The sequence below is a fragment of the Bombina bombina genome, chromosome 1 (genome assembly GCF_027579735.1).
Source record: "Bombina bombina isolate aBomBom1 chromosome 1, aBomBom1.pri, whole genome shotgun sequence".
NCBI classification, from domain to species: Eukaryota; Metazoa; Chordata; class Amphibia; order Anura; family Bombinatoridae; genus Bombina; species Bombina bombina.
Window position 1 is genome coordinate 330,146,150 of NC_069499.1, and position 17,055 is coordinate 330,163,204.

Consider the following 17,055-nt stretch of genomic DNA (forward strand, 5'->3'; position numbering starts at 1 on the left):
TTGGGGGGTCTGGCTTAGGGCCATGTCTCTTGTGTGAGATTTTGGGGTCCGGGTCGTTGCACTCGATCCTGGGCGGTTCAGTTTCAAACTTTAAGGTTTAGAACGTCCGCTTGTCCCTTCGGGGAGTTGGTTTTTCACTCTCATGGGAGATTTGGTATTTGTCTGAAGGTTAGTTTGCTGCCTTTCAGGTGGATCTTCGATTGTCGCCAGTGGCAACTTTTGCATTTAAGGCTCGAAATTGTTTGTCCCGACTGAGCTGGTAGTAATGACCGTTACCAGCCCTTTTTTGGGTTGGGTCCGTTTCTTGGAGGGGAGATCGGGGATCTGTCTGCTCTCTTGGGTCTGACTGTGTACTTTTGTTGTCCCTGTTATCCTCCCTGGTGGGGGGGTTCACGGGTGTTCCTTTATCCATTGGTTGCATTGTGGCTGGTGTTGGTTGTCTTCTGGGATCTGGACTTTCCTGGTTGGAAGTTACCATCGATAATTCGGAACTCTCTATGGGATGGGGTCCCATGTTGACTTAGGGTCAGCTTTACTGCCCGGGAGCTGGAACTCTGTCAGTTGTGGTTCTTTGTTTCACAGGATGCCCTCTTTTTCTGCTAGGACAGTTGGGTTCTCCATCCTGTCGGTGAGCTCTGTGTTTTTCCTTCTGTCCTGATACAGGTTTCCTACCTATATGTGGCTAGTTTTAGCGGTTGTGTCTGCTAGACTAGGGTTCAGTAGGGAGCTTGTGGCTTCCTGGAGCACCATATGTTTTATGGTGTTGTGTGAGGGGACCTGTGGAGGGATTTTGTTCTTCCTTGCGATCGCTCTCTCATAGGTTGGGAGTGTCTCTTTTGGAGTTGGACTTTATAGAGAGTTATTTTCCCTGGGTGGTTGTTCTGTAACAGCCTTTGTTTCGCTTTGTCTTTTGGGTTTCTTACCCTATTCTGACGGTCCTTTGAATCTCCTTTTTGGGTACTCCGTTCTCCCCTTCGGGGGTAGGTGGAGGTGCTTTTCCTTGGGGTAAGTTAGTGTGATTTGGGAGCCTGCGGGACTTGGCTCCTTGGAGGCTTTGTGCTAAGTGGAATTTAAGGATTTTGAGTGGTCTCCAGCACTGCATGCCGGTTGTTTAACTGATGGGCATTTATTTTTGTTTTTCAGTTTTTATGGGTAATTTCAGTCTGTGGTGCCCTTCAAAGGGGCCGCCTTCTGTACCCGCTCTTTGTTTGCATTCAGTGTCCTCTATAGCTTGGGTATTGTTTTCCCAAAAGTATTGAATGCAGCTGTGGACTCTTCCCGTTTAAGAAGAAAAACTTAAATTATGCTTACCTGAATTTTCTTTTCTTCTGACGGGAAGAGTCCACAGTTCCCCGCCCGCAATTATTGATGAAGCGGCTGTAATTTAGTTTCTTCTTCTGGCACCTTTTTCACCCTGATATTTCTCCTACTGTTCCTTGTTCCCTCAGCAGAATGACTGGGGGATGAGGGAAGTGGGGGAGGTATTTAAGCCTTTGGCTGGGGTGTCTTTGCCTCCTCCTGGTGGCCAGGTTCTGAATTCCCAAAAGTAATGAGTGCAGCTGTGGACTCTTTCCGTCAGACGAAAAGAAAATGATCAGGTAAGCATAATTTAAGTTTTCTTTGATGATGGTGAGAAAACAGGAGACCCACCCTTGTTTTTCCGTAACAGTTGTCGGCAGTATCAGTTTGCACTTCTTTTGCCCTGCTTTTCCTTTCCTAATTTCTTATTTTCTCCTTTCTCTTTGCCATATGTATGACTAAGGAATCATGGGAAAGTGGTAGGAATTAAAGCTCAGTTGTGTAAGGTGTTTTGCCTCCTCTTATATGACTGAAGTTTAATCCCACATGTTATGGCTTGTGGACTTTCACCATCATGAAAGAAATTAATTTATCAGATAAGCGTTCATTTTGTTATTTTATCTTTAATTTGTTATTCTAAGACGTAAATATCAGTATCGGTACCTAGTGGTTGGTTACAACTGAAGCACCTAAAGTTGTTAGTGAGGTCCTGTTATTTTAAAAAAGTTGTTTTTGTTTTCAGAAGTAACTTTTCATGCTTAAAATATTATTTCAAAATGTTATCTGAAATGCATGCTAGACCAGGATTTTTGTGTATCTGACCTTTTTTACAGTGTTTTGTTCTGTTTATTTCATGGTGTTTGATATGTGTTTGATATACATATTTGTCTTCACAGTATGTGTGTGTGTGTATATATATATATATATATATATATATATATATATATATGTGTGTGTGTGTGTGCTTACTATTGATTATATCTATAATGTGTCTTTCTGTAGAGAATACATCATGGATTTGTTGGAGAGTGGGAGAGAGAAATTTTTAGTGTTTGCCCATCACAAGATAGTGCTTGACAATGTTTGTGAAGAGCTGGGAAAAAAGGTAAAACTATCTCCTTAAAATCATTAATTTAATGCTATAATTGTGTTAATATTTTATACTTTGAGATTAATTGGTCTTTGGTTAAAATTGCAATTAAAATTGTAACTAGTCCACTAGTTCACATGTAGTTTACATGCCGAAGACAAATCAAAAGTATGTCTTCTACCAAACTAGCAGCCCAAACTCAGATAAGAAGCCTGTCTATAACAAACTTTTTTTTAGAAGATATTTGAAAAATTCCAAAAGGCCCCACACCAGATGCATGTCTGCAGCAACCCCTAGTATAAAGCTGCTGCTTACAGTGTTACCTAATACAGACCTTTAAGACATGAAAGGGAGGAAGCTTTGGACCTTACTGCAATACCAACACGGCAAGCGGGCTAATGGTATAGGCTTATAACCGTCTTTGTCATTCTTGTGGCCCTTATTTCTTTCTACCTAATTTGTAGCACTCAATTGAAGAAAAAAGAAAAACAATAAAAATAGTGAAAAGTAACTTTTGAATGTGGATTATCATAATGTCAACATAAATTTTTTTTACTTTCTTTCATGTAATTAGCAAGAGTCCATGAGTTAGTGACGTATGGGATATACATTCCTACCAGGAGGGGCAAAGTTTCCCAAACCTCAAAATGCCTACAAATACACCCCTCACCACACCCACATATCAGTTTTACAAACTTTGCCTCCCATGGAGGTGGTGAAGTAAGTTTGTGCTAGATTCTACGTTGATATGCACTTCGCAGCAGGCTGGAGCACGGTTTTCCGCTCAGTGTGCAGTGAATGTCAGAGGGATGTGAAGAGAGTATTGCCTATTTGAATTCAATGATCTCCTTCTACGGGGTCTATTTCATAAGTTCTCTGTTATCGGTCGTAGAGATTCATCTCTTACCTCCCTTTTCAGATCGACGATATACTCTTATATATACCATTACCTCTACTGATTCTCGTTTCAGTACTGGTTTGGCTTTCTACTACATGTAGATGAGTGTCCTGGGGTAAGTAAGTCTTATTTTGTGACACTCTAAGCTATGGTTGGGCACTTTTATATAAAGTTCTAAATATATGTGTTTAAACATTTATTTGCCTTGATTCAGGATGTTCAACGTTCCTTATTTCAGACAGTCAGTTTCATATTTGGGATAATGCATATGAATAAACCAATTTTTCTTACCTTAAAATTTTTTGGCGCAAAAATTTTCGGTGTCATTTCTGGCGTCATACTTGTCGCCGGAAGTTGCGCCATTTTTCTCCAACATAGGTGTGTCCGGTCCACGGCGTCATCCTTACTTGTGGGATATTCTCCTCCCCAACAGGAAATGGCAAAGAGCCCAGCAAAGCTGGTCACATGATCCCTCCTAGGCTCCGCCTTCCCCAGTCATTCTCTTTGCCGTTGTACAGGCAACATCTCCACGGAGATGGCTTAGAGTTTTTTGGTGTTTAACTGTAGTTTTTATTATTCAATCAAGAGTTTGTTATTTTAAAATAGTGCTGGTATGTACTATTTACTCTGAAACAGAAAAGAGATGAAGATTTCTGTTTGTAAGAGGAAAATGATTTTAGCAACCGTTACTAAAATCGATGGCTGTTTCCACACAGGACTGTTGAGAGGAATTAACTTCAGTTGGGGGAAACAGTGAGCAGACTTTTGCTGCTTGAGGTATGACACATTTCTAACAAGACGATGTAATGCTGGAAGCTGTCATTTTCCCTATGGGATCCGGTAAGCCATTTTTATTACATAAGAAAAAAAAAAAAAGGGCTTCACAAGGGCTTTTAAGACTGTAGACATTTTCTGGGCTAAAACGATTGATATATAAGCATATTTTAATACTTCATAGCTTTGAGGAATTATTTTATTCTTGGGAATTAGCTAAAATAACCGGCAGGCACTGTATTGGACACCTTATTTGCTAGGGGCTTTCCCTAATCATAGGCAGAGCCTCATTTTCGCGCCTCTATTGCGCACTTGTTTTTGGGAAGCATGACATGCAGATGCATGTGTGAGGAGCTCTGATACATAGAAAAGACTTTCTGAAGGCGTCATTTGGTATCGTATTCCCCTTTGGCCTTGGTTGGGTCTCAGCAAAGCAGATACCAGGGACTGTAAAGGGGTTTAATATAAAAACGGCTCCGGTTCCGTTATTTTAAGAGTTAAAGCTTTCAAATTTGGTGTGCAATACTTTTAAGGCTTTAAGACACTGTGGTGAAATTTTGGTGAATTTTGAACAATTCCTTCATACTTTTTCACATTTGCAGTAATAAAGTGTGTTCAGTTTAAAATTTAAAGTGACAGTAACGGTTTTATTTTAAAACGTTTTTTGTACTTTGTTATCAAGTTTATGCCTGTTTAACATGTCTGAACTACCAGATAGACTGTGTTCTGTATGTGGGGAAGCCAAGGTTCCTTCTCATTTAAATAGATGTGATTTATGTGACACAAAATTTAGAGAAAATGATGCCCAAGATGATTCCTCAAGTGAGGGGAGTAAGCATGGTACTGCATCATCCCCTCCTTCGTCTACACCAGTCTTGCCCACACAGGAGGCCCCTAGTACATCTAGTGCGCCAATACTCCTTACTATGCAACAATTAACGGCTGTAATGGATAATTCTATCAAAAACATTTTAGCCAAAATGCCCACTTATCAGCGAAAGCGCGACTGCTCTGTTTTAGAAAATACTGAAGAGCATGAGGACGCTGATGATATTGGTTCTGAAGTGCCCCTACACCAGTCTGAGGGGGCCAGGGAGGTTTTGTCTGAGGGAGAAATTTCAGATTCAGGGAAAATTTCTCAACAAGCTGAACCTGATGTAATTACATTCAAATTTAAATTGGAACATCTCCGCGCCCTGCTTAAGGAGGTGTTATCTACTCTGGATGATTGTGAGAATTTGGTCATTCCAGAGAAATTATGTAAAATGGACAAGTTCCTAGAGGTCCCGGGGCCCCCCGAAGCTTTTCCTATACCCAAGCGGGTGGCGGACATTGTAAACAAAGAATGGGAAAGGCCCGGCATACCTTTCGTCCCTCCCCCTATATTTAAGAAATTGTTTCCTATGGTCGACCCCAGAAAGGACTTATGGCAGACAGTCCCCAAGGTCGAGGGGGCGGTTTCTACTCTAAACAAACGCACCACTATACCCATAGAAGATAGTTGTGCTTTCAAAGATCCTATGGATAAAAAATTAGAGGGTTTGCTTAAAAAGATGTTTGTTCAGCAAGGTTACCTTCTACAACCAATTTCATGCATTGTTCCTGTCACTACAGCAGCGTGTTTCTGGTTCGATGAACTAGAAAAGGCGCTCAATAAAGATTCTTCTTATGAGGAGATTTTGGACAGAATTCATGCTCTCAAATTGGCTAACTCTTTCACCCTAGACGCCACTTTGCAATTGGCTAGATTAGCGGCGAAAAATTCTGGGTTTGCTATTGTGGCGCGCAGAGCGCTTTGGCTAAAATCTTGGTCAGCGGATGTGTCTTCCAAGAACAAATTGCTTAACATTCCTTTCAAGGGGAAAACGCTGTTTGGCCCTGACTTGAAAGAGATTATTTCTGATATCACTGGGGGTAAGGGCCACGCCCTTCCTCAGGATAGGTCTTTCAAGGCCAAAAATAAACCTAATTTTCGTCCCTTTCGCAGAAACGGACCAGCCCCAAGTGCTACGTCCTCTAAGCAAGAGGGTAATACTTCTCAAGCCAAGCCAGCATGGAGGCCAATGCAAGGCTGGAACAAAGGTAAGCAGGCCAAGAAACCTGCTACTGCTACCAAGACAGCATGAGATGTTGGCCCCCGATCCGGGACCGGATCTGGTGGGGGGCAGACTCTCTCTCTTCGCTCAGGCTTGGGCAAGAGATGTTCTGGATCCTTGGGCGCTAGAAATAGTCTCCCAAGGTTATCTTCTGGAATTCAAGGGGCTTCCCCCAAGGGGGAGGTTCCACAGGTCTCAATTGTCTTCAGACCACATAAAAAAACAGGCATTCTTACATTGTGTAGAAGACCTGTTAAAAATGGGAGTGATTCATCCTGTTCCATTAGGAGAACAAGGGATGGGGTTCTACTCCAATCTGTTTGTAGTTCCCAAAAAAGAGGGAACATTCAGACCAATCTTAGATCTCAAGATCCTAAACAAGTTTCTCAAGGTTCCATCGTTCAAAATGGAAACCATTCGAACAATTCTTCCTTCCATCCAGGAAGGTCAATTCATGACCACGGTGGATTTAAAGGATGCGTATCTACATATTCCTATCCACAAGGAACATCATCGGTTCCTAAGGTTCGCATTTCTGGACAAGCATTACCGGTTTGTGGCACTTCCGTTCGGATTAGCCACTGCTCCAAGAATTTTCACAAAGGTACTAGGGTCCCTTCTAGCGGTGCTAAGACCAAGGGGCATTGCAGTAGTACCTTACTTGGACGACATTCTGATTCAAGCGTCGTCCCTTCCACAAGCAAAGGCTCACACAGACATTGTCCTGGCCTTTCTCAGATCTCACGGGTGGAAAGTGAACGTAGAAAAAAGTTCTCTATCTCCGTCAACAAGGGTTCCCTTCTTGGGAACAATAATAGACTCCTTAGAAATGAGGATTTTTCTGACAGAGGCCAGAAAATCAAAACTTCTAAACTCTTGTCTAATACTTCATTCTGTTCCTCTTCCTTCCATAGCGCAGTGCATGGAAGTAATAGGTTTGATGGTAGCGGCAATGGACATAGTTCCTTTTGCGCGAATTCATCTAAGACCATTACAACTGTGCATGCTCAGTCAGTGGAATGGGGATTATACAGACTTGTCTCCGACGATACAAGTAGATCAGAGGACCAGAGATTCACTCCGTTGGTGGCTGTCCCTGGACAACCTGTCATAGGGGATGAGCTTCCGCAGACCAGAGTGGGTCATTGTCACGACCGACGCCAGTCTGGTGGGCTGGGGCGCAGTCTGGGGACCCCTGAAAGCTCAGGGTCTTTGGTTTCGGGAAGAATCTCTTCTCCCGATAAATATTCTGGAACTGAGAGCGATATTCAATACTCTCAAGGCTTGGCCTCAACTAGCAAAGGCCAAATTCATACGGTTTCAATCAGACAACATGACGACTGTTGCGTACATCAACCATCAGGGGGGAACAAGGAGTTCCCTGGCGATGGAAGAAGTGACCAAAATCATTCAATGGGCGGAGACTCACTCCTGCCACTTGTCTGCAATCCACATCCCAGGAGTGGAAAATTGGGAAGCGGACATTTCATCCGTCAGACATTTCATCCGGGGGAGTGGGAACTCCATCCGGAAATCTTTGCCCAAATCACTCAGTTGTGGGGCATTCCAGACATGGATCTGATGGCCTCTCGTCGGAACTTCAAGGTTCCTTGCTACGGGTCCAGATCCAGGGATCCCAAGGCGACTCTAGTAGATGCACTAGTAGCACCTTGGACCTTCAAACTAGCTTATGTATTCCCGCCGTTTCCTCTCATCCCCAGGCTGGTAGCCAGGATCAATCAGGAGAGGGCATCGGTGATCTTGATAGCTCCTGCGTGGCCACGCAGGACTTGGTATGCAGACCTGGTGAATATGTCATCGGCTCCACCATGGAAGCTACCTTTGAGACGGGACCTTCTTGTTCAAGGTCCGTTCGAACATCCGAATCTGGTCTCACTCCAACTGACTGCTTTGAGATTGAACGATTGATCTTATCAAAGCGAGGGTTCTCAGATTCTGTCATTGATACTCTTGTTCAGGCCAGAAAGCCTGTGACTAGAAAAATCTACCACAAAATATGGAAAAAATATATCTGTTGGTGTGAATCTAAAGGATTCCCTTGGGACAAGATAAAAATTCCTAAGATTCTATCCTTTCTTCAAGAAGGTTTGGAGAAAGGATTATCTGCAAGTTCTTTGAAGGGACAGATTTCTGCCTTGTCTGTGTTACTTCACAAAAAGCTGGCAGCTGTGCCAGATGTTCAAGCCTTTGTTCAGGCTCTGGTTAGAATCAAGCCTGTTTACAAACCTTTGACTCCTCCTTGGAGTCTCAATTTAGTTCTTTCAGTTCTTCAGGGGGTTCCGTTTGAACCCTTACATTCTGTTGATATTAAGTTATTATCTTGGAAAGTTTTGTTTTTGATTGCAACTTCTTCTGCTAGAAGAGTTTCAGAATTATCTGCTCTGCAGTGTTCTCCTCCTTATCTGGTGTTCCATGCAGATAAGGTGGTTTTGCGTACTAAACCTGGTTTTCTTCCGAAAGTTGTTTCTAACAAAAACATTAACCAGGAGATAGTCGTGCCTTCTTTGTGTCCAAATCCGGTTTCAAAGAAGGAACGTTTGTTGCACAATTTGGACGTAGTTCGTGCTCTAAAATTCTATTTAGATGCTACAAAGGATTTTAGACAAACATCTTCCTTGTTTGTTGTTTATTCTGGTAAAAGGAGAGGTCAAAAAGCAACTTCTACCTCTCTCTCTTTTTGGCTTAAAAGCATCATCAGATTGGCTTACGAGACTGCCGGACGGCAGCCTCCTGAAAGAATCACAGCTCATTCCACTAGGGCTGTGGCTTCCACATGGGCCTTCAAGAACGAGGCTTCTGTGGATCAGATATGTAAGGCAGCGACTTGGTCTTCACTGCACACTTTTACTAAATTTTACAAATTTGATACTTTTGCTTCTTCTGAGGCTATTTTTGGGAGAAAGGTTTTGCAAGCCGTGGTGCCTTCCATCTAGGTGACCTGATTTGCTCCCTCCCTTCATCCGTGTCCTAAAGCTTTGGTATTGGTTCCCACAAGTAAGGATGACGCCGTGGACCGGACACACCTATGTTGGAGAAAACAGAATTTATGTTTACCTGATAAATTACTTTCTCCAACGGTGTGTCCGGTCCACGGCCCGCCCTGGTTTTTTTAATCAGGTCTGATAATTTATTTTCTTTAACTACAGTCACCACGGTATCATATGATTTCTCCTATGCAAATATTCCTCCTTTACGTCGGTCGAATGACTGGGGAAGGCGGAGCCTAGGAGGGATCATGTGACCAGCTTTGCTGGGCTCTTTGCCATTTCCTGTTGGGGAGGAGAATATCCCACAAGTAAGGATGACGCCGTGGACCGGACACACCGTTGGAGAAAGTAATTTATCAGGTAAACATAAATTCTGTTTTTTGACGTTTTTGTGCCAAAAGTGTCAGCGTTACCGGATGTGGCGTCATTTTTGGCACCAAAAGCATTTAGGCGCCAATTATGTGGGCGTCTTTTTTGGCGCTAAAAAATATGGGCGTCATTATTGTCTCCTCAATATTTAAGTCTCATTGTTTATTTGCTTCTGGTTGCTAGAAGCTGGTTCATTGGCATTTTTTCCCATTCCTGAAACTGTCATTTAAGGAATTTGATCAATTTTGCTTTATATGTTGTTTTTTCTATTACATATTGCAAGATGTCTCAGATTGACCCTGAATCAGAAGCTACTTCTGGAAAATCGCTGCCTGATGCTGGATCTACCAAAGTTAAGTCTATTTGTTGTAAACTTGTGGTAACTGTTTCTCCGGCTGTTGTTTGTGATGAATGTCATGACAAACTTTCTAATGCAGATAATATTTCCTTTAGTAATGTTCCATTACCTGTTGCTGTTCCATCAACATCTAATATTCAGGGTGTTCCTGTTAACATAAGAGATTTTGTTTCTAAATCTATTAAGAAGGCTATGTCTGTTATTCCTCCTTCCAGTAAATGTAAAAGGTCTTTTAAAACTTCTAATGTTTCAGATGACTTTTTAAACGAACATCATCATTCTGATTCTGTTTCTGATACTGATTTTTCTGGTTCAGAAGGTTCTGTTTCAGAGATTGATACTGATAAATCTTCTTATTTATTTAAAATGGAATTTATTCGTTCTTTACTTAAAGAAGTCTTAATTGCATTAGAAATAGAGGAGTCTGGTCCTCTTGATACTAAATCTAAACGTTTGAATACGTTTTTTAAACCCCCTGTAGTTATTCCGGAGGTTTTTCCCGTCCCTGATGCTATTTCTGAAGTAATTTCCAGGGAATGGAATAATCTGGGTAATTCATTTACTCCTTCTAAACGGTTTAAGCAATTATATCCTGTGCCATCTGACAGATTAGAGTTTTGGGACAAAATCCCTAAGGTTGATGGGGCTATCTCTACTCTTGCTAAACGTACTACTATTCCTACGGCAGATAGTACTTGCTTTAAGGATCCTTTAGATAGGACAATTGAGTCCTTTCTAAGAAAAGCTTACTTATGTTCAGGTAATCTTCTTAGACCTGCTATATCTTTGGTGGATGTTGCTGCAGCTTCAACTTTCTGGTTAGAAGCTTTAGCACAACAAGTAACATATCATAATACTCATAGCATTGTTAATCTTCTTCAACATGCTAATAACTTTATTTGTGATGCCATCTTTGATATCATTAGGGTTGATGTCAGGTATATGTCTTTAGCTATTTTAGCTAGAAGAGCTTTATGGCTTAAAACTTGGAATGTTGATATGTCTTCTAAGTCAACTTTGCTTTCCCTTTCTTTCCAGGGTAATAAATTGTTTGGTTCACAGTTGGATTCTATTATTTCAACTGTTACTGGGGGGAAAGGAACGTTTTTACCACAGGATAAAAAATCTAAAGGTAAATTTAGGTCCGCTAATCGTTTTCGTTCCTTTCGTCATAATAAGGAACGAAAGTCTGATCCTTCCCCTACAGGAACAGTATCAGTTTGGAAACCATCTCCAGTCTGGAATAAATCCAAGCCCTTTAGAAAGCCAAAGCCAGCTCCCAAGTCCACATGAAGGTGCGGCCCTCATTCCAGCTCAGCTGGTAGGGGGCAGTTTACGTTTTTTCAAAGAAATTTGGATCAATTCGATTCACAATCTTTGGATTCAGAACATTGTTTCACAAGGGTACAGAATAGGCTTCAAGATAAGGCCTCCTGCAAGAAGATTTTTTCTTTCCCGTGTCCCAATAAATCCAGTGAAGCCTCAAGCATTTCTGAAATGTGTTTCAGATCTAGAGTTGGCTGGAGTAATTGTGCCAGTTCCAGTTCTGGAACAGGGGCTGGAGTTTACTCAAATCTCTTCATTGTACCAAAGAAGGAGAATTCCTTCAGACCAGTTCTGGATTTAAAAATATTGAATCGTTATGTAAGGATACCAACATTCAAAATGGTAACTGTAAGGACTATTCTGCCTTTTGTTCAGCAAGGGCATTATATGTTCACAATAGATTTGCAAGATGCATATCTGCATATTCCGATTCATCCAGATCACTATCAGTTTCTGAGATTCTCTTTCCTAGACAAGCATTACCAGTTTGTGGCTCTGCCGTTTGGCCTAGCAACAGCTCCAAGGATTTTTACAAAGGTTCTCAGAGAACAGGGTATTGTGGTATTTCCTTATTTGGACGATATCTTGGTACTTGCTCAGTCTTCACTTTTAGCAGAATCTCATACGAATCAACTTGTATCGTTTCTTCGAGAACATGGTTGGAGGATCAATTTACCAAAGAGTTTGTTGATTCCTCAGACAAGGGTAACCTTTTTAGGTTTCCAGATAGATTCAGTGTCCATGACTCTGTCGCTGACGGACAAAAGACGTCTGAAATTGGTTTCAGCTTGTCGAAACCTTCAGTCTCAATCATTCCCTTCGGTAGCCTTATGCATGGAAATTCTAGGTCTTATGACTGCTGCATCGGACGCGATCCCCTTTGCTCGTTTTCACTTGCGACCTCTTCAGCTCTGTATGCTGAACCAGTGGTGCAGGGATTATATAAAGATATCGCAATTAATATCTTTAAAACCGATTGTACGACACTCTCTGACGTGGTGGACAGAACACCATCGTTTAGTTCAGGGGGCTTCTTTTGTTCTTCCGACCTGGACTGTGATCTCAACAGATGCAAGTCTGACAGGTTGGGGAGCTGTTTGGGGGTCTCGGACAGCACAAGGGGTTTGGGAATCTCAGGAGGCGAGATTACCAATCAACATTTTGGAACTCCGTGCGATTTTCAGAGCTCTTCAGTCGTGGCCTCTTCTAAAGAGAGAGTCATTCATTTGTTTTCAGATGGACAATGTCACAACCGTGGCATATGTCAATCATCAAGGAGGGACTCACAGTCCTCTGGCTATGAAAGAAGTATCTCGAATACTTGTTTGGGCGGAATCCAACTCCTGTCTAATTTCTGCGGTTCATATACCAGGTATAGACAATTGGGAAGCGGATTATCTCAGTCGCCAGACATTACACCCGGGCGAGTGGTCTCTTCACCCAGAGGTATTTCTTCAGATTGTTCAAATGTGGGGACTTCCAGAAATAGATCTGATGGCTTCTCATCTAAACAAGAAGCTTCCCAGGTATCTGTCCAGATCCAGGGATCCTCAGGCGGAAGCAGTGGATGCATTGTCACTTCCTTGGAAGTATCATCCTGCCTATATCTTTCCGCCTCTAGTTTTTCTTCCAAGAGTGATTTCCAAGATTCTAAAGGAACGTTCGTCTGTTCTGCTGGTGGCTCCAGCATGGCCTCACAGGTTTTGGTATGCGGATCTTGTCCGGATGGCTACTTGCCAACCGTGGACTCTTCCGTTAAGACCAGACCTTCTATCGCAAGGTCCTTTTTTTCCATCAGGATCTCAAATCCTTAAATTTGAAGGTATAGAGATTGAACGCTTGATTCTCAGTCATAGAGGTTTCTCTGACTCCGTAATTAATACTATGTTACAGATACAGTAAATATGTATCTAGGAAGATCTAGGAAGATATATTATCGAGTCTGGAAGACTTACATTTCTTGGTGTTCTTCTCATCATTTTTCCTGGCATTCTTTTAGAATTCCTAGAATTTTACAGTTTCTTCAGGATGGTTTGGATAAAGGTTTGTCTGCAAGTTCCTTGAAAGGACAAATCTCTGCTCTTTCTGTTCTTTTTCACAGAAAGATTGCTAATCTTCCTGATATTCATTGTTTTGTACAGGCTTTGGTTTGTATAAAACCTGTCATTAAGTCAATCTCTCCTCCTTGGAGTTTGAATTTGGTTCTGGGGACTCTTCAAGTTCCTCGGTTTAAACCTATGCATTCGCTGGATATTAAATTACTTTCTTGGAAAGTTTTGTTTCTTTTGGCCATCTCTTCTGCTAGAAGAGTTTCTGAATTATCTGTTCTTTCTTGTGAGTCTCCTTTTCTGATGTTTCATCAGGATAAGGCGGTTTTGCGAACTTCATTTATATTTTTACCTAAGGTTGTGAATTCTAACAACATTAGTAGAGAAATTGTTGTTCCTTCATTGTGTCCTAATCCTAAGAACTCTAAAGAAAGATCGTTGCATTCTTTGGATGTAGTTAGAGCTTTGAAATATTATGTTGAAGCTACTAAAGATTTCTGAAAGACTTCTAGTCTATTTGTTATCTTTTCTGGTTCTAGGAAAGGTCAGAAGGCTTCTGCCATTTCTTTGGCATCGTGGTTAAAGTCTTTGATTCATCATGCTTATGTTGAGTCGGGTAGAACTCCGCCTCAAAGGATTACAGCTCATTCGACTAGGTCAGTCTCTACTTCCTGGGCATTTAGGAATGAAGCTTCGGTTGATCAGATTTGCAAAGCAGCAACTTGGTCTTCTTTGCATACTTTTACTAAATTCTACCATTTTGATGTGTTTTCTTCTTCAGAAGCAGTCTTTGGTAGAAAAGTACTTCAGGCAGCTGTTTCAGTTTGATTCTTCTGCTTATAATTTCAGTTTTTTTCATTATAAGATTTAAACTTTGTTTTGGGTGTGGATTATTTTTCAGCAGAATTGTCTGTCTTTATTTTATCCCTCCCTCTCTAGTGACTCTTGCGTGGAAGATCCACATCTTGGGTATTCATTATCCCATACGTCACTAGCTCATGGACTCTTGCTAATTACATGAAAGAAAACATAATTTATGTAAGAACTTACCTGATAAATTCATTTCTTTCATATTAGCAAGAGTCCTTGAGGCCCACCCTTTTTTGTGGTGGTTATGATTTTTTTGTACAAAGCACAATTATTCCAATTCCTTATTTTTTATGCTTTCGCACTTTTTTCTTATCACCCCACTTCTTGGCTATTCGTTAAACTGATTTGTGGGTGTGATGAGGGGTGTATTTGTAGGCATTTTGAGGTTTGGGAAACTTTGCCCCTCCTGGTAGGAATGTATATCCCATACGTCACTAGCTCATGGACTCTTGCTAATATGAAAGAAATGAATTTATCAGGTAAGTTCTTACATAAATTATGTTTTTGCTTGGTCAGAACTGCTTTATTATGAAAAGTAACATTGTTATGTAATAAGGAATGACAGAATATTTTGCACAAATTTAACATTATTACAATGTACAAGCAAGGTGTCATATATTGCTGTAAACAAATACAGCAAAATATTAATAAACAAAACATACTTCAAACTCTGTTTATGTAATGAAGACTAAAAGAGGGGTGATGAACAGGAGGAACAGAGAGAAATAAAGTACAAAAGAGAAATGATAATGTGGAATGGATGACTAAATAAGAATGAATAAGGCAGAAAGGTCACCCCAAAGTAATATAGAAAATCTGACCTAGAAAGTGGGATGCAATGTAAGCACCATACAAATAAATAGAGTCTCTATATTATCAAATAACAGAGGACAAGTGATCCCATCATTTTACTCTGCAGTGAAATGTGTATCCATACTTTATAAACAGTGCTTGAGAGGGAGTAAGGGAGAAAACCAAAGTTTACCAGTAGCCATCATAAATGCTTCACTACACAGTGTATGTAGCCCACCTTCTCAGCTTCCCCTTTCTGCAGAGAACCAGGGTTCAGGAAGATAGTCAAAAGAGAGGAGCTACAGTAAATATTTACATTGAGCTATAATGAAACAGTGACACCTACAGGTAGAAATTAGAAGTGCAGGTACAAATTTGATTTTAGCCGGCACAACTTTCTTTCTGTAGACATGCTGCATTTTCTGCAATGACATCACAGATCGCAGCATGTTCTGCTTTGGGGTTATGAGCTGTGTGATTCTACTGTATAGTTCTTCCTCACTCAGCTTTTTCCTACACTCCCTAGCCAGGTGGGCAACATGTACAGAGGCAGCTCCTCCATTATCAAACATGTTTGGGATGGTGCCAGCCTGTGCTACTGTATATTGTACACAGCAAAGAAGGAAATAGTTTTCGGTCTTAGTTTAGCAGAATTAAAGTGTGTATATAATTTAGACTATAGAGACCAATTCAGTGAGGGAACTCAAAAATGTTTAGAATACGCATAAGGCCATCCTGTGGATTATAAAAATTGATACTATGTTTACGAATAAATCTGTTTCTTTATAATTAAAGTAGAATTATATAAAGGGTTTCCCTGTTGTACACTGTTAGCTTTCTACAGTCATTATTCTAGTTAATCCTCATTTCCACTTTTTATTCATATAGGTTTCCTGTTGGGTTATGTGTGAACTGATGGCGGTTGGATGGGTAGATATAATGGAAGGTTGAGGCACCCCTAAAACTTCTGTAATTTCTACCATATGAAAATAGACATTTGTGTGTACTGCAGTTAATGTATTATATATTCAATGTTTTATACAATGTAATGCATTTAATACAAAATATCAATCTAGTTATCTCTATCCATATTTACATAACCATATATTCATCCTGGATTTTGTAAGAAGGTCCCCATTTTGACATCTCATTTTACTTTCGCTGCAGGATGTTGGGTATATTCGTATTGATGGAACCACTACGTCAGCTGATCGCCAGTCACTGTGCCACAAGTTCCAGTTGTCAGAAAAAATTTGTGTAGCAGTCTTGTCTATCACTGCTGCCAACATGGGACTGACCCTCTCCTCTGCTGACTTAGTTGTGTTTGCAGAGCTGTTCTGGAATCCTGGAGTAAGAATTTTAAATTAATACATGAATAATACTGAGTTAAAGATCTTTAATAATGTATATGTGAGAATGCATTTGCTTCATATTTTATAGTGATAGCAAATGGATTTAATCATAACTTGCTGAGGTAGAAGTCCTATATAAAGCATTATACAGCATAATTTCTTTAGTATTATAAATTTATATTATTTTAATTGTATATTATGAGCATTTTGCTCAGTCGTTGTACATTAGATCAGCTGATTAAAGGGACTGTCTATTTGATATTTTTTATTGTTAAAAAAAAGATAGATAACACCTTTACTACTCATTCCCCAGCTTTGCATAACCAACATTGTTATATTGATTTACTTTATAACCTCTAAGATTCCCTATTTTTAAGTCCCTGCAGGCCATATCTTAATAAAAGTGCTTTTTTTTTTTTTAAATAGCTTTTTACAACCTTGCACTACAGCCAGATAGTGCTAGTTCATATGTGCTTTATAGATAACACTGTGCTAACTCCCGTGGAGAATAATAATGGGTTCACAAGAACCAGCATTAATTGGCAAAAATACAAGATTGTAAAAAGCTTAAAAAAAAAAAAAAAGCACTGAGATAAGGGGCAGTCTGCAGGGGTTTAGATACAGGTAAAAAGTGTATTACTATAAAGGGGTTATCTATCTTTTTAGACAAACAATTTTTTATTTTTTTTAAATCTTTTTTATTGAAGTCATAGATCAATACAAAGTATAGGGTATGTCTCAAAACATTCACAAGACAAAGTATACAAAGCATAAT

At 40.4% G+C, this 17,055-nt stretch overlaps 1 protein-coding gene across 3 annotated transcripts in view; it reads left to right on the forward strand.

Annotated features, from left to right (window-relative positions):
• SMARCAL1 (SWI/SNF related, matrix associated, actin dependent regulator of chromatin, subfamily a like 1) overlaps nt 1-17,055 on the forward strand; it is a 440,164-nt gene that overhangs the window by 313,441 nt on the left and 109,668 nt on the right. For all 3 annotated transcript variants that reach the window (XM_053698110.1, XM_053698109.1, XM_053698111.1), the window contains exons 13-14: nt 2,302-2,404; nt 16,096-16,278. In XM_053698110.1, the coding sequence (XP_053554085.1) occupies nt 2,302-2,404; nt 16,096-16,278 (286 nt within the window). The remainder of the gene's footprint in view (nt 1-2,301; nt 2,405-16,095; nt 16,279-17,055) is intronic.